At 52.1% G+C, this 19,792-nt stretch overlaps 2 protein-coding genes and 3 non-coding genes across 6 annotated transcripts in view; 4 read left to right on the top strand and 1 right to left on the bottom strand.

Moving 5' to 3' along the window:
• The first annotated feature begins 55 nt into the window (after positions 1-55).
• Positions 56-4,596, top strand: LOC135275750 (uncharacterized). The gene is made up of 6 exons (XM_064378272.1): positions 56-1,629; positions 1,709-1,788; positions 2,033-2,076; positions 2,575-2,644; positions 3,661-3,717; positions 3,953-4,596. Exons 1-6 carry the CDS (start codon positions 1,524-1,526, stop codon positions 3,989-3,991), a joined length of 396 nt encoding a protein of 131 aa, XP_064234342.1. The 5' UTR covers positions 56-1,523; the 3' UTR covers positions 3,992-4,596.
• Positions 1,879-1,950, top strand: LOC135275776 (small nucleolar RNA SNORD49). The gene has a single exon (XR_010343360.1). It is a non-coding gene; the product is annotated as a small nucleolar RNA SNORD49 (small nucleolar RNA).
• Positions 2,422-2,492, top strand: LOC135275775 (small nucleolar RNA SNORD49). Its single transcript, XR_010343359.1, has one exon. It is a non-coding gene; the product is annotated as a small nucleolar RNA SNORD49 (small nucleolar RNA).
• On the top strand, positions 3,811-3,883 carry LOC135275782 (small nucleolar RNA SNORD65). Its single transcript, XR_010343366.1, has one exon. It is a non-coding gene; the product is annotated as a small nucleolar RNA SNORD65 (small nucleolar RNA).
• LRRC75A (leucine rich repeat containing 75A) overlaps positions 4,081-19,792 on the bottom strand; it is a 49,735-nt gene continuing 34,023 nt past the window's right edge. Inside the window, exons 3-4 of one of the 2 annotated variants that reach the window (XM_021674757.2) lie at positions 10,100-10,215; positions 4,081-6,589 (exon numbers count right to left, since the gene is read on the bottom strand). In XM_021674757.2, coding sequence (XP_021530432.1) covers positions 6,049-6,589; positions 10,100-10,215 — 657 coding nt within the window. In that variant the 3' untranslated portion in view covers positions 4,081-6,048. The remainder of the gene's footprint in view (positions 6,590-10,099; positions 10,216-19,792) is intronic. The other variant, XM_064378271.1, reaches the window with a different exon arrangement.

The following is a 19,792-nucleotide window of genomic DNA, read 5'->3' as shown; positions in this document are numbered from 1 at the left end:
CCCGTGCCTGGGCACAGATACCCTCAGCTGCTGTGTCCCCACCCTTACCGGACAATCCTCTACCTGGTTACAGGCAGCTGGCTGAGGTGCTGTGCTCATTGTTGTGGCAGATATATGGTGGTGGACATGGGCAAACACAGCCACCTCTCCTTTCTCCACCACGACACCCTTTGCTTTCCACAACCACCCTGCTTTCAGGCAGGCACCTGGGAAGACCCATTAAAGCCACCTCTCTTGCTTTCTCTTCCTACTGGGCTTCTTGCTCATCTTCCACCCCTCCCAAGCCATTCTCTGCAGGGCAGCCAGAGGGGCCTTCCTAAGACACAAGACAAACATGTCATCTTTGTGCTCTGAAGGCTTGAGAGGCTCCCCAGTACCACAGAATGCCCTAGCTGGTATCCCAAGACCCTCAAGGTTTTGCCCAAGCATTTCCGGACACCTCCTCCCCTCCACCTGTTGCCCCACCCTCTTTAGCACTCTCCCCAAATTCATGCAAGCCAAGAGACCTCGTGCTTGATCCCTTGACCTGGCTCTTGCTGGAAGCTCCCCACCTACATTAAAACCCTACACTTATTTCTGAGGTCAGTTCTAAAGGTCTTAAAAGATTGCCTTCCCAGTTTTTTGCAGTCAAAATGAATTTCTCTCCCGTGGTATAACCGTGTGTGTGCAAAAGGTGTTTGCATGGATTATTTTCCAAGGAGAGCTGAGCATGTTCATAGGCTGAAAGGAAAGCCTCAGTAGAGAGAGTTTTCCATGGAAGGTGAGACAGGGACATAGGTGAAAGAGGCCCCAGGGAACGAGAGAAGAAATGAGGTGGGCAGAGCTTTACCCTCGAGGCGAGGAGAGGATGGACTTGGATCCAGATCAGACGTCCGCTCGTTTCCTAAATGTCGTGCTAAAGAGTGATAAGGGTGGTCAGTGCGCGGGGGTTTGAGAGACCCCGTGGATACCGTAAAATAGCTGTGGAGAGAGTATTTGGCGACCCTCAATAGATTCAGGAGGAGCCACTAGGATGAATGCTTGCCGTGTGCCAAGGCTCTATAGGGTTTCACCTGTGTTATCTCCACCTGTGTTATCTCACGTGATCTTCTGGGGCGCGGGTGTGTCGGTTTTCCAGACTACCAATCGGAAGCTGACAGAGGATGAGTGATTGGCCTAAGACCACCCAGCTAGGGCGTGGAGGAGGCGGGGCCCAAAAACCGCGCTCCAGCCATCGCGCAGGCGCCCTGGAACGCGCCGCGCTTCTTGAGACCCAGAATTCCCGGGGCTGTGGAAGAGACCATAGGCTAAACAGGAGGGGGAGCCCTGGGTAGCGCGGCGGTCTGTATCGTTACTAGGGGGAAAGTTCCCGTAAGTCTTTGTCAGCGTCCCCCTCCTTTTGTGAGGAATGGGATATTCCGACTCCTTAAGGGCTTGGTTTGCAGAAGGAGCGACCCTTTCGCTCCATTTGTCATGTAGGTAGGCTCTCTAGGTATCTGGGAATAGTAGCTAAGGGCAAGAGCAAATAAAGAGCTCGAGCTTTTATGGTTTCTGGGGAGATGTTCCCGGAAAGCGGAGGGCAGCTGTTGAGATGGCGTGGCTCCCTGGCTCTGACGCCCACGTGGCCTTCGCGGCGGGCGCTGCGGCCAGGTATTGGGCAGCCTGGCAGGGCAGCGCGGGGTCGACTCTGGCTGCCGTGGCTGAGGCTCATGGATCACGCTTGTGGTAGGGCCACAGTTGCAAGAGCCTGAAGTCTGCGACCCGGTTCTTGGGCCCGCCATGGACAGTGTGCAAACCCGAGAGAACAGGGTAAGTTGGGGTTGGCTTCCCGTTAGGGGTACTCCTAAGGTGCTGTACGACGGTAAGATTGAAATGCTATTACTGGAAGACTTACTCGACTGTCGTGATGATACTTGTAATAGGAAGTGCCGTCAGAAGCGATAACTGACGAAGTTTAACGCCTATCTGACCGCAGTCGCTCAAATCTCCACAATTTAGTTTACCATAACTGCCAGAGCCTGCCCTGAATTCCTGTCCTTACTCCCTGTTTCAGATTGCATACCCATTGCAGAGTGCTGAAAACGGGATAGCCAGGAGGTAAGAGGCCCTCTGAGGTCAGGTTTAATATGTAAAGTAGTTTTGTCATCTTGGATGCACGGAAATTGGAGTTTTGACAGTTTTCTACGTTTAGGTGTAAGTGTATATGTTTTTTATAACATGTGTCAAGGCATTGCATGTGTGGAACTTAAATAGAAACTGGAGATGGCGGCTTCAGCCACAGCCCTAACCTAGAACTGCATTTAAAGCGAAGTTACACGCAGAAACAAACTCCTTCGTTAAGAAATGTCTCCAGAGGCTCTTGTAAGGCAGTGTTAGCTTAAGTTTCAGGTAGGGTCTAGATCTCCGGTTGGAGCAGTACTGGAGAGTTGGGAGATGCTTGACTGCTCTGATGAAATCACTAATAGGAAGTGCCGTCAGAAGCGGTAACTGACGAAAGCTACTCTTGTCTGATTGCAGTCAAGTCTAAACCTCTTGCTGGTTCCCAGGAGTAAACTTGTCTGAATGGTGACCTAATTGCTATCTATATTCACCTAGGTTGCAAATTCGTGAAGGATTCATCAGCATGTTTGGCAGCTCAGTATTGGAGCCAGAAGCCTTCCATGAGGTAAGCCTTGGTCTGCTGGGAGGCTAGTGGTTGATAATGCCTAGCTGTCAGGTCGAATATTGGCAGTTGGATTTGGTTAACTTAATACCTTGTGACAGTGTAGCCTATCCCAGAGATACTGATTTTGGTTTCTGGTGGCATTGGAGCCAGGGTGGAAGAGCTAGAAAGAGGAGTTGCTCTTTTTACCTGTTGGCTGTTTAGTCTTGAGCAAATTGCCTGTCTGCTAAGATGTAGTTTTCCTCATAAGTGAAAAGGAAAAGTAATCTTAGGTTTGTGACGTTTAAAGTGATGCAAGTAAAATATAGATTACAACTCACCTGTGGCTGGGCGCGGTGGCCTGTAATCCCAGCACTTTGAAATCTGGGAATAGTAGCTAAGGGCAAGAGCAAATAAAGAGCTTGAGCTTTTATGGTTTCTGGGGAGATGATCCCAGAAAGCCTGGCTAGAGGGTGGAGGGCAGCTGTTGAGATGGCGTGGCTCCCCGGCTCTGGTGCCCACGTGGCCTTTGCGGCGGGCACTGTGGCCCGGTGTTAGGCAGCCTGGCAGGGTAGTGGGGGGCCGAATTCAGCTGAGGCAGAGGCAAGTGGATCACCTGAGGTCAGGAGTTCAAGACCACCTTGGCCAACATGGTGAAAACCCGTCTCTACCAAAAATTAGCCAGGCGTGGTGGTGTGCACCTGTAATCCCAGCTACTTGGGAGGCTGAGCTAGGAGAATTGCTTGAACCTGGGAGGCAGAGGTTGCAGTGAGTTGAGATCCTGCCACTGTACTCCAGCCTGGGCAACAGTGAGACCCCATCTCAAAAAAAAAAAAAATTTGCAGCGCCCCGCCCCCCGACAGGCTAATTAAGATTTGTAGTTCTCAATAATTTGCAAAAAATTACCTCTAATACGGTCTTAAGGGGCTTTTGTTAGGATGGGCCTTAATTTGTAAAGTCATTAATGCTATCATCAGAACTGCCTTTCCTGCTCTGCATCTGCAATCTCTAAGGTGTGTGTGCTTTCTCCATTCCCCCAGGTTTTGAGAATGGAGTGCAATTTTAGGGCTGGTGGCAGCATCTCAGCCCAAGAGGAGGTAAGCCTTGAGCTAGCCAATGGCCCCCTCCACCCCACAGTGGAATAAACAAACAGCTGATCTTGTTAAAACTCACTTGAAGAAAAAGATATCAAATGATGAAATCACCCAAAATAGCTGGAATTACCGGCAGATTGTGTAGTGGTGAACCTACGGTTTTCTGAAGATATCGCTTACCCTGTGAATAACTGTTAGTTGGTGCAGAAAGTGAGACTGAAATGTAGTTTCTTTGCAGGTTATATTCCCAGATGATGTCAGTCCCAAGGACCAGTAGCTGCCATCAATTTGGATTCTGAAAACCTTAACGGGCTTCAACACTGGATGTAGAAACATGCTTGCCTTGCGTATCAGAGGACATGCTCAGCAGATCCAAGAGATATATTTGGCAAATTTTTCTAGACAAGGCACATTGGGTATCATTACATTCTTGAGTATTTTGGGTTTTGAGACAGTCTTGCTGTGTTGCCCAGGCTGGAGTGTGGTGGCAAAATCACAGCTCATTGCAGCCTCAATCACCCAGGCCTAAGCAAGCCTCCCGCCTCACAGCTGGGACTCCAGCTCACAGCAAAACACCTGGCTAATTAAAAACAATTTTTTTGTTGAGACGGATTCGCTATGCTGCCCAGGCCGGTCTCAAGCTCCTGGGCTCAGGTGGTCCTGCCTCAGCCTCCAAAGGCACAGGCCAAGTTCTAGCTTTGTCCCTTGCCATCCTGCCCAACAGGAGGTTCTTTTCCTTTTTTTAATGAATGGACTTTCCTAAGTAGGTTATGTTGGGGGGGGCCAAGTCCTTTAAGCTGGAAATTGTAAATTCCTCCTGAAATGTTTTCATGCAGTTACCATGAACTAATACTACAATAAAGGATGGTCTTTTGTATCGATTCTTAAAAATGTGTATTTGAAGAAAAAGTAAATTTCGCCTACTATTGTCAGATATTAGCAGTCCAGATATTAGGGCTCTAGCTTGTAAACTTCCCTGTGGTCACCCTAAGCTCTTAACCCCCTATTATACAGCTTTAGACCGAAGGCAACAATTCAAAGCATTTACGGCCTCCACGATTTTGGCTCCTGCTACTCTGGTCTCTGTCCCTCGGTGTAGCTTTCTCCCAGCCCCTGCAGCATTGCACCATTCCTAACCACAACCTTAACAGCATGCAGGGCCCCATAGTCTAGGCCCCATCTGGACAGGTCTTCCTGTGTTGGAATCTTGCCTACCAAGGCCTGTCAGAGGGTGCCCCATACTGTTTGCCCACAAGGTTGAAGAGTGATTGCTCCCAATCTCCCTGGACTGAACTACCTGGATCTAGGGGTTGCCTGTTCACTAGGAGAACATTTGGGTAAGGGGAGGTAAGATGAGAACCTTTGCTGAATGAGGATCCTTTGGGAGCCATCCTGGATCTGCCAAGGGATTGGTCTTCATAGTCCTAGGTTTTTAAGGTTTTAAAGCCTACCTTCTGCAGTAGGTTTTCTGGAATGTGTTAGTGAGTTACAGGAAAGGGTCTTTACAGCCTAAGTCAGTGAAATCATACTGGTAAGTGACGAGGAAGCCAGGCTTGTCACTTGGCCTCCGTGCTATGGGCACCAGAGCCCACACAAAAGTTGGTAGTTTTTCACCTGTAGGGAAGGTGGATATGGGATTTCTGAGCAGGACTAGATGCCGGTATGCATGGGCACCACATGGCATCATAGGCTGTTGTGTCAAAGGGCATAGCAATATCTGGTCCTGTGGCTGGATGCCTAGACTCAAGGTGGGTCTCAGAAATGGAGACTAAGGCTCCATTAGTAGATAGACCATGTTCTGTCCACCCCTAGCATAGATGGAACTGGGGTCTCTGACAACCAACCCCTTCCCCAGGTTCTAGAGTTACAGGAGTTTTGCTAGATTCCCACCTCCCTTGAGTGGGGACACGGTCATCTGGTTGGAGCGTCTTTCCCCCGAATGAAAAATGTAATGCACGTAGGGGCCCTGCTGTATTCCTTCTCTGGGGGAAGCTCTTGGTGTTCACATTGGCTCAGGCTTCCAGTACCTCCAGCAATATGCCCATTTCCACAAGTCTTTGGGGAAGGCCATGGGCTGAGCTCAGAAGGGTCTCTGGGGCCTGGAATGACTGAAGAGCCAAATGGCAGGTAATGGGATTTGTGGGGGCAGATGGAGAGGACCAATGGGAAGTATCACAAGTCCTCTTCCCCAGATGCTATGGTCTGCCTCTGTAGGTGGGCTGCCCAGGCCAGTTTTTGGCAATAGCCTTAGCCCACCTGATAGAAGCGTCTACCCCGCCTGCCTTGGCCATTCTACCCCACGAGGACTCCCTGGTGAGGCCCCTCACTTCCGTGTCACGTCTGAGCTGCAGCTACAGTCTCCTTGCCCTCAAGGTCTTTGGCAGGTGCCACAGGGCCCCCTCCAGGGTCCTCCTGGCCTACTGTCCCTTCCCAGACCTCCTCCCCACTGCCTGGGCCCTCACCCAGCTCCAGGATCGTGGGCAGGTGGCCCTGCTTTGGGGATCGCTTGCGTAGGCTGAGCAGGAAGGGCTGGGGCAAGGAGAAGATGTCCACGTTGTTGCCCAGGTCAATCCACGTGACGTTGGGGAACTTGCTGGGATCCTTAAGGATGTCAGTGAGGTCGCGCAGCACGGCCCGGGTCAGCTGGTTGCCGTTGAGTGCCAGTGTGGTGAGGCGGGGCAGGGTGCTGAGTGCAGGCAGCAGCTGCAGGACCATGTCATCCGTGAGGCCTGTGAAGCCCAGCTCCACACTGTCCACCTGCTCCCCACAGCGCTGCAGGTAGCTGGTCACCCGCTCCAGGTCTCGGGAGGTCAGTGGGATGCCTGACAGGTCCACTGTGTTGTCTGGGGGGTTCCCCGCCAGGACAGCCTTGAGACTGAAGGGAAAAGGGAAAAACAAGCCTCAGGCACATGGGCAGGCCTTTCCCCCAGAAGCTGCAGTGCCCGCTGCTATGGAGCCAGCCTCTGCTCTGACACTAGGGACCACTTTTCTTTTTTTGTTTTGAGACGGAGTCTCACTTTGTTGCCCAGGCTGGAGTGCAGTGGCACGATCTCAGCTCACTGCGACCTCCGCCTCCCGGGTTCAAGCGATTCTCCTGCCTCAGCCTCCCAAATAGCCGGGAGTACAGGCATGGGCCACTATGCCTGGCTAATTTTTCTATTTTTAGTAGATATGGGGTTTCACCATGTTGGTCAGGCTGGTCTTTAACTCCTGACCTTGTGATCGCCTGCCTCGGCCTCCCAAAGTGCTGGGATTACAGGTGTGAGCCATTGCGCCCCACCCAGGGACCACTTTTAACAAAAAACTTGCAGGTTGGATGCCATATGCAGAGGTGGGTGCAACCAGGGACTTCAGTCCCCTGACACTGCTGCACATCTCAGCTGTCAGGGCCCAGCTGGCCACAGCCTGAGGTCTGTGGCTGCCCTTATTTACTGGAAAAGTTGAGTTAAAAGTACCATCAGGCTGCTATATGACGTAAGTTCATAAGTGCAAAATAGTGCCTTGTATAGGTGAGTGATGAATAAACAACATTGGCTGTTATATTAATCACTTGGGCTCAGCTTCCCACTTCTACCACACTGGCTGGCAGCTCAGCCCCCATGAATGGCACAAAGGCTCTCTGAGGCCCCTCTATCAAGACCATCTTCCTCGCCACAGAAGTGTTCCCTAGGAGGATAGGAGGACCCTGTAGGACAGCAGGCAGGGCAGGGCTCAGGGCCTCTGAGCCTGGTGGCAGCTGCTGACTCCTGGAGGCTGAGTGCCTTGCTCCTTGCTTTCCCTGCTTGCTCTTGGGACAGAACCAAAGCAGTTCAAGCTGATGGCAAGTGTGCCCTTCCCGCACACCCTCTGCCCCCTGCCCCTGCACCCCTGCAGTCTATTTGGTGGCTCCAAGGCCCAGGTGCAGTGGTGAGATGTTCATTTTCTGCATTCTTTTTTTGTTTTTTTTGGAGAGAGTCTCTGTTGCCCAGGCTGGAGTACAGTGGTGCAATCTCGGCTCACTGCAACCTCCACCTCCTGGGTTCAAGTGATTCTCCTGCCTCAGCCTCCTGAGCAGCTGGGATTACAGGTGTCTGCCACCACTACATGGCTAATTTTTGTATTTTAAGTAGAGACAGGGTTTCACCATGTTGGCCAGGATGGTCTGGAACTCCTGACCTCAGGTAATCCACCCACCTTGGCCTCCCAAAGTGCTGGGATTACAGGTGTGAGCTACTACGCTGGCCATTTCCTGCATTTCTTTATTTTTTTGAGGCAGAGTCTTGCTCTGTTGCCCAGGCTGGAGTGCAGTGGCATGATCTCAGCTCACTGCAACCTTCACCTCCCGGGTTCAAGCAATTCTCCTGCTTCAGCTTCCTGAGTAGCTAGGACTACAGGTGCATGCCACCACACCCGGCTAATGTTTTGTGTTTTTAGTAGAGATGGGGTTTCAACGTGTTAGCCAGGATGGTCTTGATCTCCTGCCCTCGAGATCTGCCTGCCTCGGCCTCTCAAAGTGCTGGGATTATGGGTGTGGTATATACCTTGAAGATTGGTAGGGGTTGAGAGGCATGTAGGACACAGAACCTGTGGGCTGTGATGACACCATAGAAAGCAAGTAGAAGGGAGCCTTGAAGGCTTCCTGGAGGAGGAAGCGCGCCTGCCTCTTTGCAAATGACCATTGTGGTGGAGTGGTGTGCCCTCACAAAGACTGGCAAGGCCTTGGTGCTGCTGCTAGCTCATCCCTGCAGGTCCCCGCAGACTAGGGAGGGAAGGGCTGGCCCCCTCCCTCATGGAGAACAAAGAGCTCTGGTGCCTCCTTCTATTCTGGACACCCCACCCCTACAACCAGGAGATGGATCCTGGAGAGGAGCATTGCCAGGTGGACGAAGAGTGTAAGGCTCTCATGGTGCTGGCCATGGGAGGGGCTCCACCTGGGTAGAGGGGACATATATGGAATAGAGCAGGACAGGGGGCCCTTGGAACCTGGAATCCCATGAAGAGACTGAGCTCATTCTTTAGCATTGGAAAGCTGGAAGTTTGAGCTCTGCTGGAACCTAACGGCCTCTCCTGGTTCCCCACACACATGCATGCTCAGTGCATTCTTCATTCAGAAGCCATGTGATGAGGTCTCATTCCCCTCGGGTGCAATCTCATGGCACCTGAGTGAAATCCAAGCATGGGCCTCTGATTTGCCCTCCCACCTCCTGGTCTCACCTCTCCTGCCCTCCCGCCCCCACCACACTGGCCTTCCTGCTGGTTCGCAGACACACCAGGCCATTTCCAGCCTCGGGGCCTTTGTACCCTCTGCTGGAACTCTCACCAAACTCTTCTGATGGCCCGTGCTTGCTTTTTCTCCATGTGTCAGCTCACACATCACCTTCTCCTAGTAGCCACACCCCAGCTACTATATCACCCACTCTCACACAGTCTTGTGTGTGGTCTGTCTCCCCTGCTAGAGGAGGAACAGGGATTTAGTCCATCCTGTTCACCACTGTGACCCTAGTGTCTAGGATACTGCCTGGCACCCAGGAGGAGCTTAACAAATGTTTGTTAAAAGAACAAATGGGCTGGGCATGGTGGCTCACGCCTGTAATCCCAGCACTTTGGGAGGCCAAGGCAGGCGGACCACCTGAGGTAGGGCATTCAAGACCAGCCTGGCCAACATAGTGAAACCCCGTCTCTACTAAAAATAAAAAAATTAGCCAGGCATGGTGGCGCGTGCCCGTAATCCCAGCTACTCGGGAGGCTGAAACCTCTTGCTGCTGTGTGGACCAGGGACATGGCTGAGGTCTGGGTCCCCCTGGGACATCCAAGATAACTGGGGAGGTCAGTAGGGAGTGCCCCACTTCTTTTTTTTTTTTAAGACGGAGTCTCATTCTGTTGCCCAGGCTGGAGTGCAGTGGCGCGATCTCAGCTCACTGCAACCTCCAACTCCCTGGTTCAGAGGATTTTCCTGTCTCAGCCTCCTGAATAGCTGGGATTACAGGCATGAGCCACCACATCTGGCTAATTTTTGTATTTTTACAGGGTTTTGCCATGTTGGCCAGGCTGGTCTCAAACTCCTGACCTCAAGTGATCTACCTGCCTCAGCCTTCCAAAGTGCTGGGATTACAGGCAGGAGCCACTGTGCTTGGCCGGGAGTGCCCACTTTTAGTACACCAGGAATTAGAAATTTCTCACATTTTCCTCCTGTCCACCCCATCTCAGTGGGCCCGTGCTCCCCAGCTCCCACCCACCAGACCAGGGTCCCCCTCTAACTGTTTCCCCATCCTCTTTCCATCTTACCTCCTTCAGGCGGCTTCTATGACCACCCCTTCTGGCCCCCGCCCAGATCTACATTCCTGGGAGGGGTGCCCTGTATCACACACTCAGCCTGGCGTAGACCCGCCCAGGGACTGTAACTCACCAGGCCTGTGGCTTCCTTTTCACCAGCCCCCGGTGCCGTCTCCACTGCGAGTGGGGGCTGAGGTGGTATGTCAGCTGCCGGCACAGCTTCTCCATGGCGCCCAGCGCATCGCCTTCCTGCAGAGGCAACCGTGGGCGGTGGGGCCCTGAGTGGCTGAGTGTACCGGTCCCAGCCCCCAGGCTTCCTGTCTCCTGAGTGAGAGCCCAGCAGCCCCAGGCTGAGCTCGGGGAGGCCCTGCTCTGCTGGCCCAGGGTGCATGCCCTAGGCAGACAGCAGGGGCTGCAAACAGGTCTGCAGGATGGTTTTAGTTTTCGTGAATTAGTTGCTAGCACTGAAAAACAGATTTACATGAGTCTGGATTCCAGGAGATTGGACAACAGTTGACTGGAGCCAAGTGCCTGCTGACCCCCTGGCCAGGCCTCACCATGATCCCCGCCACTCCCCAATGCCCAGGGCCGCTCTGTCCATTCTCCTGCTCAGCAGATTTATTGAGCACTTTCTTGGAGCCAGGCACTTGTTCTAGAAAGCTAGGATACAGTCATGAACAGATGTCCATGTCCTTGTATTTCACATAGTAAAGAGGAAAGTGAGTTTTACCTGTGTCCCCCTCAAAAGTGGGAACAAATGAATGAGGAAGCCAAGTCTTTCCCAGCCCAGTTCATTCATACGCGTTCCTGCCTGGCATTTGAGTTTGAAACCCTGGGTGTCATGGGCTGAATTGTATCCCTCTGACAACTACATGGTGATGTCCTAACCCCTAGTACCTTGGAATGTATTTGGAGACACGGTCTTTAAAGAGGTGACCGACGTAAAATGGGATCAGAGGAGTAGGCCCTAATCCTATGTGCCCCATTGCCACAAGGGGGCAGCCGCGTGCAGGGCGAAGAAGACTCTGTCCTAAGACGAAGGAATGGCGACACAGACATGCCGAGGAATGACCACTTGAGGACACGGGAGGAGGAGGCACCGAGAGACCTAGGAGAGAGCCTTGGGAGGAAACCCAGCAGCCAGCCTTGGACTTCCGGCCTCCAGAGCTGCTTAGACCACCAGTCTGTGACTTTTTGTGATAGCAGACGCTAGGTTAAACAATGCAGCAGAAAGATGCTAGAGACTCCAACTATATCCCAAGGGAAGTCAGTCCACAAGTCACCAGAGCCAAGCTCGTGCTGGACAGGGTGAGGGCATGAGTTCCACCAGGCAGAGGGGCCCAGAGTGTGCTCCTGCCAGGGGCCAGTGCTGAGGGCCAACAGCCAGCAAGCACTGCGCTCAGATGCAAACCACAGGTGGCCAGTGGCTCGGTGTGGGGAGGTCCGGGGCGTTAACCACCCACAGTGCTCAGCATGGTGCCCGGCACAGAGTGGGTGCTCAGCAGGCCACTCTGTCATTAGGATTCCCATGCCCCTCTGCCTGCGGACAAGCAGCGTATTGAGTAGATAAGAGCAAAGACTTGGGGCCAAACTGCGGGGATTCAAGTCCTGGCTTTGTCATCTTCTGTGTGGCCTTGGACAACTGCTTGACCTCTCTGTGCCTCCAAGCCATATCTGTAAAGGGATTACATGGACCTCACAAGAGTTTCTGTGAGGTTTAAACGAGTCACCGCTAGTATAGTGCTTTGAATAGAGCCCAACCTATAGCCAGCTCTCCAGGCACACTCTCTAAGTGAATGCTGTGAGAGTGGCACCAGCACAGGGAACTCTGGCAGGGCAAGGAGGGAAGATTACTTCTGCCCAGGCTCATATTTAAGCTCAGCTCTATTTTTATTTTTATTTATTTTATTTTTTTTATTTTTAAGATGGGGTTTCACCACGATGGCCAGGCTGGTCTTGAACTCCTGACCTCAGGTGATCCACTCACCTCGGCCTCCCAAAGTGCTAGGATTACAGGCGTGAGCCACCGTGCCCGGCCAGCTCTGTTTTTATTTTATTTTATTTTTGAGATGGAGTCTTGCTCTGTCACCCAGGCTGGAGTGCAATGGCACGATCTCAGCTCACTGCAACCTCCGCCTCCCGGGTTTGAGCAATTCTCCTGCCTCAGCCTCCTGAATAGCTAGGATTACAGGCACCCACCATCACACCCAGCTAATTTTTGTATTTTTAGTAGGGACGGGGTTTCACCATGTTGGTCAGGCTGGTCTTGAACTCCTGACCTCAAGTGATCCACCAAGCCCGGGCTGAGCTCAGCTTTTAAGAGCAGATAGGTTAGTGATTTTGGATGGAGAAAGAAAACGAGACGCATCCTTGAGTGAGGATGTCTGTGCCAGGGCTTGGGGATGTGGCGGCCGTGGGGTGTGTTACTGACATGAGGGCAAGTGAAGGCCTGGGGCCTGATCACATCTGGTCTCTCCATGGTTCAAGCCACTGTCACCCCTGCACACCAGACATCATGCAAGGTTATGAAATTCCCACAGCACCCCAGGGCAGTAGATACTTTTGTTAGCCTCATTATGCAGAGGGGAAAACTGAGGCCCAGAGGGCTGGGGATGGGCCTGGGGCTGATGGAAAGTCAAGAGAAGGAGACTTGGAGGAAGGAAGACGAGAGACAGAGGAGGTGGGAAGATGGGGGTTGAATGTCCAAAGGAGAGAGGCATCCGTGGAGGGACCCAGGAGACCAAGGAGGGCCCCAGACTGAACAGAGTGGATTTAGAGGACCCCTGGGCTACAGTTCACAGCCCATCACCACCCCTGCCCCCCCAGCTTCCTGGTGCCTGGCTGTCTGATGAATGACCTTGTACCACCTGCCTCTTGCACCTGTGTTACACCTGTCACTCCTGTGTGTCACTCTTGTGTGTTGCAGATGTGGGAGCTCATACCTTCTGGTTCCCAGACTTGCCTTCTTGCTGAGCCTGGACACACGGTTGTGTGGTAGGAAGCAAGGCGGGTGAAGCAGGAGGAGTTGGGTCATGGGGGCTACAGGGGAGCCGTTGAAGGGGGCGGTCTCTCTGACTGGGAGATGGAGACAGGGGTGGACAGGAGGTGGAGAGGGTGATTCAGGGCCAGGCCAGTGGAAGGGGTTGAGGGAACAGAGGCCATGCAGCTGACCAATACGCTGGATGGAGAAGGTGTGGGCAGGGCGGGTGAGGAGGGTCTAGGCTTTGGGCTTGGGACCTGAGTAGAAGACAAGGCGCTCAAGACGAGAAGCAGGTGAGAAAGCGGGAGGGGGTGACCTGCTCACATGGGGCCATGGTAAGTTTGAGGGGCTCACAAGACCTCCAGCTGTGGACGCCACTGACTTATGGGGTTGGGTCTTAAGGCAGGTCCAGGCTGGACACATTCATCAGTATCCGATTAAACCCCTGGCCAGGTAATGAGCCGAGCAGGAGGGAGAGAGAATACTGGACACACAGTGGTCAGAGAAGACTCTGTCAGAGCAGCAGGATGAGCGGAGTGGGGACACCAAGGAGAAGAGTGGCTGATGGGGTTAGACCCCTGCAGAGGCCACTGGGTCTCCAACAAGGAGGCCATGACCAGCACAGGTTCAGGGAGAGGGGCCATGGTGGGAGCTGACCTTGGAAACCAAAGGGAGAATAGGGGCCAGGTGTGGTAGCTCACCTCTGTAATCCCAGCACTTTGGGAGGCCGACGTGGGCAGATTAACTGAGGTCAGGAGTTCGAGAGCAGCCTGACCAACATAGCAAAACCCCATCTCTACGAAAATACAAAAATTAGCCAACGTGGTGGCGCCTGCCTGTGAGCCCAATTACTCTGGAGGCTGAGGCAGGAAACTAACTTGAACCCAGGAGGCGGAGGTTGCAGTGAGCTGAGATCACCCCTGTGCACTCCAGCCTGGGTGATAGAGTGAGACTCTGTCTCAAATAAATAAATAGAACAAAAGGAGAATAGGAGGTGACACTGGAGTTGGCCCATCTAGAGTTGCGCTTCTTCACCTTGGAATCTTGCACACTGGAATCCCAGGGCAGCTTTAAAGTACACTGATGGATCACACACTGGGGTCTGTTGTGGGGCGACTAGGGGAGGGACAGCAGGGGTAAGGAGGTTGGGAAGGGATAACATGGGGAGAAATGCCAGATATAGGTGATAGGAGGATGGAGGCAGCAAACCACATTGCCATGCATGTACCTATGCAAAAATCCTGCATGATCTGCACATGTACCCCAGAACCTAAAGTACAATGAAATATATATGTTTTTTAAAAAGGTACACTGGTAGGCCAGGTGCTGTGGCTCACTCCTATAATCCCAGTACTTTGGGAGGCTGAGGCAGGAGGATCACTTGAGTCCAGGAGTTCAAGACTACCCTAGGCAATACAGTGAGACCTGCTCTTTATGAAAAAAAAAAAAAAAAAGAAAAGAAAAAAAAAAGCCCAGCATGGTGGTATGTGCCTGTAGTCCCAGCTACTCAGGAGGCTAAGGTAGGGGGCTCTTGAACCCCGAAGGTCAAGGCTGCAGTGAGCTGTGATAACACCTCTGCACTCCAGCCTGGATAACAAAGTGAGACCTTGTCTCAAAAAACAAAACAAAACCAAACAAGAAAAAAAAATCCACTGATGCCTAGGCCACTCCAGTGATGGGTGGGTGGCTCAGGCACGGGGACTTTTTATTTTGTTTTTGAGATGGAGTTTCGCTCTTGTTGCCCAGGCTGGAGTGCAATGGTTTGATCTCAGCTCACCGAAACCTCCGCCTCCCGGGTTCAAGCAATTCTCCTGCCTCAGCCTCCTGAGTAGCCGGGATTACAGGCATGCACCACCACGCCCAGCTAATTTGATATTTTTAGTAGAGACAGGGTTTCTCCATGTTGGTCAGGCTGGTCTCAAACTTCTGACCTCAGGTGATCCACCTACCTTGGCCTCGCAAAGTGCTGGGATTACAGTGAGCCACTGTGCCTGGCCTTTTTTTTTTTTTTGAGACAGAGTCAGCCTGGAATGCAATGGCACCATCTCGGCTCACTGCAACCTCCACCTCCTGGGTCCAAACGATTCTCCTGCCTCAGCCTCCCGAATAGCTGAGATTACAGGTGGGTGCTACCATGACCAACTAATTTTTTGCATTTTTAGTAGAGACGGGGTTTCACCACGTTGGCTAGGCTGGTCTTGAACTCCTGACCTCGTGATCTGCCCTCCTCGGCCTCCCAAAGCTTTGGGATTACAGGCGTGAGCCACCACTTCCGGCCAGGCATGGGGATTTTTTTTTTTTAATTCCCAGGTGATTCCCGCTGGGTGCAGCCGAGGTGGAGAAGCACTGATTCAGACAAAGACAGTGGGTGGGATCAGGCGGTCTGCCCAGCATCGCTTCTGGAACCACCCCAGGACAGAACGTTGCCAGTCTCCAAAGCTTAGAACTGAGCTCCTCAGCTGCAGCTCCTCCTTCAATCACTTCCCAGGGTTTCCAAAATCTGGGGCCAAAATCCCCCTCCACCCTCAGCCTGGGCAGCCAAACCTTAAAAGAAGAGAACAGACAAAGGAGTGTCACTGCACGGCCATTGCCACAAGGGGGCAGCCGCGTGCAGGGCGAGGCTCAGGATGGACGTGGCTCTGCCGCTACTGGGGAGAACTGAGGGAGCCCCGGTCTGCTCACTGGCCAGACAGGAACAGTAGCTATGGACACCTCATAGAGTTGCCTTGAGACCACAGTGAGCTGGTGTTCTCTCAGAAGTGAGAGTTCCCGTCTAAACTAACAACGGCTAACACGTATTGAGCAGCTGCAGAGAGCTTTGAACGAAAGGAGATTGGAAGCCCTCAGAAGCAAAGTTTTTCTGCCCTTCTGCTGCCCTCCTGTCTCCGGCCCTTCTTTTCCCCCAGAGAGAGACAGAGAAACCAGAATTCTTCTTCCCCAAGGCAGGTCACAGAAACTACAACCCCTCTCCTCAAAAGCAAGCCATAAAACTAGACAGGTCACTCTCCTGTCTATCTTGAAGACCATTCCAGAGCGGGAGGAAGGAACACTGCACAGAGAGGCCAAGAAGAATCTGAGCAGATGGCCTTCCTGGGTACCCTCGGCCCATCACCATTAGATCACATCCTTTGTCCAGTCACATTTCTACAAGCTGTGCACTCTTTACCAAACCTGAGTATAAAAACAGACAGCTAGCTGGGCACGGTGGCTCATTCCTGTAATCTCAGGACTTCAGGAGGCCAAGGCGGGTGGATCACTTGAGGTCAGGAATTTGAGACCAGCCTGGCCAACATGATGAAACCCCGTCTCTACTGAAAATACAAAGAATTAGCTGGGTGTGGTGGCGGGCACCTGTAATCCTAGCTACTTGGGAGGCTGAGGCAGGAGAATTGCTTGAACTTGGGAGGCGGAGGTTGCAGTGAGTCAAGATTGTACCATTGCACTCCCCAGCCTGGGCGACAGAGCGAGACTCTGTCAAAACAAAACAAAACAAAACAAAAACAATTTTCCCTGGGTTTGGGGGTCTTCATTTCTTTCTTTTTCTTTTCTTTTCTTTCTTTCTTTTTTTTTTTTTTGAGACGGAGTTTTGCTCTTGTTACCCAGGCTGGGTTCAGGCAATTCTCCTGCCTCAGCCTCCTGAGTAGCTGGGATTACAGGCAGACGCCACCATGCCCAGCTAATTTTTTGTATTTTTAGTAGAGACGGGGTTTCACCATGTTGACCAGGATGGTCTCGATCTCTTGACCTCGTGATCCACCCGCCTCGGCCTCCCAAAGTGCTGGGATTATAGGCATGAGCCACCGCGCCCGGCCTTCTTTTTTTTTTTTGAGATGGACTCTCGCCCTGTTACCAGGCTGGAGTGCAGTGGCACAATCTAGGCTCACCGCAACCTCTGCCTCCTGGGTTCAAGTGATTCTCCTGCCTCAGCCTTCTGAGTAGCTGGCATTACAGGCATGCGTCACCATGTTCAGCTAATTTTTGTATTTTTAGTAGAGACGGGGTTTCACCATGTCTCTACTAACATTGGCCAGGATGGTCTCGATCTCTTGACCTCATGATCCGCCTGCGTTGGCCTCCCAAAGTGCTGGGATTACAGGCATGAGCCACTTCACCTGGCCCTCTTTCTTATTTTTAAAGAGATGGGGGTCTCACTAAATTTCCTTTGCTGGTATTGAATTCCTGGCCTTATGTAATCCTCCTGCATCAGCCTCCAAAGTAGCTGGGACTAAGGGTCTTCATTTCTTTCTTTCTTTTTTTTCCTTCTTTTATTTTTATTTTTAAATTTTAATTTCAATTTTAATTTATTTTTATTTTTATTTTTTGAGACGGAGTCTCACTCTGCCATTGCCCAGGCTGGAATGCAGTGGCATGATCTCGGCTCTGCAATCTCTGCCTCCCACGTTCAAGAAATTCTCCAGCTTCAGCCTCTTGAGTAGCTGGGATTACAGGCACGTGCCACCAAACCCAGCTAATTTTTGCATTTTTTTTAGTAGAGACGGGGTCTCACCATTTTGGTCTGTTTGGTCTCAAACTCCTTACCTAGTGATCTGCCCGCCTCAGCCTCCCAAAGTGCTGGGATTACAGGCGTGAGCCACCATGCCCGGCTCAATTTTTATTTTTAAGACGGAGTTTCGCTCTTGTTGCCCAGGCTGGAGTGCAATGGCACGATCTTGGCTCACTGCAAACTTCGCCTCCCAGGTTCGAGTGATTCTCCTGCCTCAGCCTCCCGAGTAGGTGGGATTACAGATATGCGCCACCACGCCTGGCTTATTTTATATTTTTAGTAGAGACGTGGTTTCTCCATGTTGGTCAGGCTGGTCTCGAACTCCCGACCTAAGGTGATCCGCCTGCCTTGGACTCCCAAAGTGCTGGGATTATAGGCGTGAGCCACCGCGCCTGGCTTGTGTGTGTGTGTGTGTGAGACAGAGAGTCTTGCTCTGTGCCCAGGCTGGAGTGCAGTGGCGAGATCTGGGCTCACTGCAACCTCCGCGTCCAGAGTTCAAGCGATTCTCCTGGCTCAGCCTCCCGAATAGCTAAGATTGCAGGCATGTGCCACCACATCCAGCTAATCTTTGTATTTTTTAAAAATATATATATTTTTATAGCCCTGCACGCCCAAGCTCTGACTCACAAGTGACTCGCCAGAGCTCTGGCGCCACAGGGCTAATCTTTGTATTTTAAGTAGAGATAGGGTTTCACCATGTTGGCCAGGTTGGTCTTGAACTCCTGACCTCAGGTGACCCACCGACCTCAGCCTCCCAAAGTGCTAGGCATGAGCCACTGTGCTTCACCTAAGGGTCTTCATTTCTGAAAGCTCCCATGTCGTGTAAAACTTTGATTAAATAAATTTGTTATGCTTTTTTTCCTGTTACCCTGTCTCTGGTTATAGGATTGTCAGCCATGACCCTTATGATGAGTGAGGAAAGGTACCACACCTTCTGCCATACAAAGTCTTTTTTTTTTTCCCTAAGACGGAGCCTTGCTCTGTCACCCAGGCTGGAGTGCAGTGGTACAGTCTCAGCTCAATGCAACCTCCACCTCCCAGATTCAAGTGATTCTCTTGCTTCGGCCTCCTAAGTAGCTGGGACTACAGGCACGTGCCACCATGCTCGGCTACATTTTTTTGTGTTTTTAGTAAAACGGGGTTTCACCATGTTGGTCAGGCTGGTCTTGAACTCCTGACCTCAAGTGGTCCACCCATTTTGGCCTCCCAAAGTGCCCTACAAAGTCTTTATAGTCCCATACCTCCCTACAACCCTATGAGACAGGTATTACTAATACCCCCACTTTACAAATGAGGGAACTGGGACGAAAAGAACTGAAATAGATGGGCAAGCCTGCCCAGCTCATAAGATGGAATCAGGATCTAAAGTCAGCCCACTCTACGGCTCATGCTCCTACCACCATCTGCTGCCCTCCTTGTGAGAAATTCTGTCTTTGGCTTAGGTCAGTTCAAAGTGTTTCTATCATTTACAACCAGAAAAGCCTTCAGCAAGACTGTCTCATTTTTTCTCAACTCTTCCGCTTTTCAAGATCTCCTCCAAGGCTCCCTCCTGCAGAGAAAAGGACTAGGCAGGACTGGGCCAGAAGTGGGGGAGTAAGAAGGTGGGGAAGAGGGGAGGGAGAGGAGGAGGCAGATGAGGAGGAAGAGGGAAAGGAGGAGGAAGAGGAAGGAGGAAGGGGAGGAGGAGTGAGAGGAGGAGGAGAAAAGGAATTAGGAGGAGGAGAAAACAGAGGAGGGAGGAGGAGGAGGAAAGGGAGGAGGAGGAAGGAGGGGAGGAGGGAGGGGAAAGGAGAAAGGAGGAGGAGGAAGGGGAGGAAGAGGATGAGGAAAGGGAGTAGGAGAAAGAGGGGGAGGAGGAGGAGAGGGAGGAGGAGGAGGAAGGGGAGGAGGAGGAAGGGGAGGAAGAAAGTGGAGGAAGGAGGAGGAAGGAGGAGAGGAGAAGGAGGAAGGGGGAGGGGAGGAAGATGAGGAGGAGGAGCAAGAGGAGAAGGAGGAGGAGGAGCAAGAGGAGAAGGAGGAGGTGGAGTAGGAGGAACTGTCTTTCCTGAGTGGTTTCAATGTTGAGAAACAGCTGCCTCCAAGGTGCAGAGCAGACGAGTGCCCTGATGAAACCCTGGCCCAGAGCTCTGTGACAACAGGCACCATATGTCACATAGGTCCTGTGCAACCAGACTCTGCCGTGGGCTGGTCCAGAAGTGGGCGCTGACAGAGTGCAGCCAATTAGCCCTTTCCCTGGAAGCTGGACTTGACACTGAGACACACATACCCTAACTCCCAGGGGCTGGAACCCTGAGAAGTTACCTGGGAGCCAGAGCCAGCCACATTCCCTACCATGCGGCATG

The sequence above is a fragment of the Aotus nancymaae genome, unplaced genomic scaffold, assembly GCF_030222135.1.
Source record: "Aotus nancymaae isolate 86718 unplaced genomic scaffold, 86718_ANA_hifiasm-v0.15.2.pri h1tg000018l, whole genome shotgun sequence".
NCBI classification, from domain to species: domain Eukaryota; kingdom Metazoa; phylum Chordata; class Mammalia; order Primates; family Aotidae; genus Aotus; species Aotus nancymaae.
The sequence above is the reverse complement of the archived record's forward strand: the minus strand, read 5'-3'. Positions and strand labels throughout refer to the sequence as shown.

Bases quoted from the DNA above. Each gene is read 5' to 3' on its own strand.
- LOC135275750 (XM_064378272.1), top strand. From the start codon at position 1,524: ATGGTTTCTGGGGAGATGTTCCCGGAAAGCGGAGGGCAGCTGTTGAGA. The intron at 2,077-2,574 runs GTAAGAGGCCCT...ATATTCACCTAG, and splicing joins GAAAACGGGATAGCCAGGAG to GTTGCAAATTCGTGAAGGAT. The intron at 3,718-3,952 runs GTAAGCCTTGAG...GTTTCTTTGCAG, and splicing joins GCATCTCAGCCCAAGAGGAG to GTTATATTCCCAGATGATGT.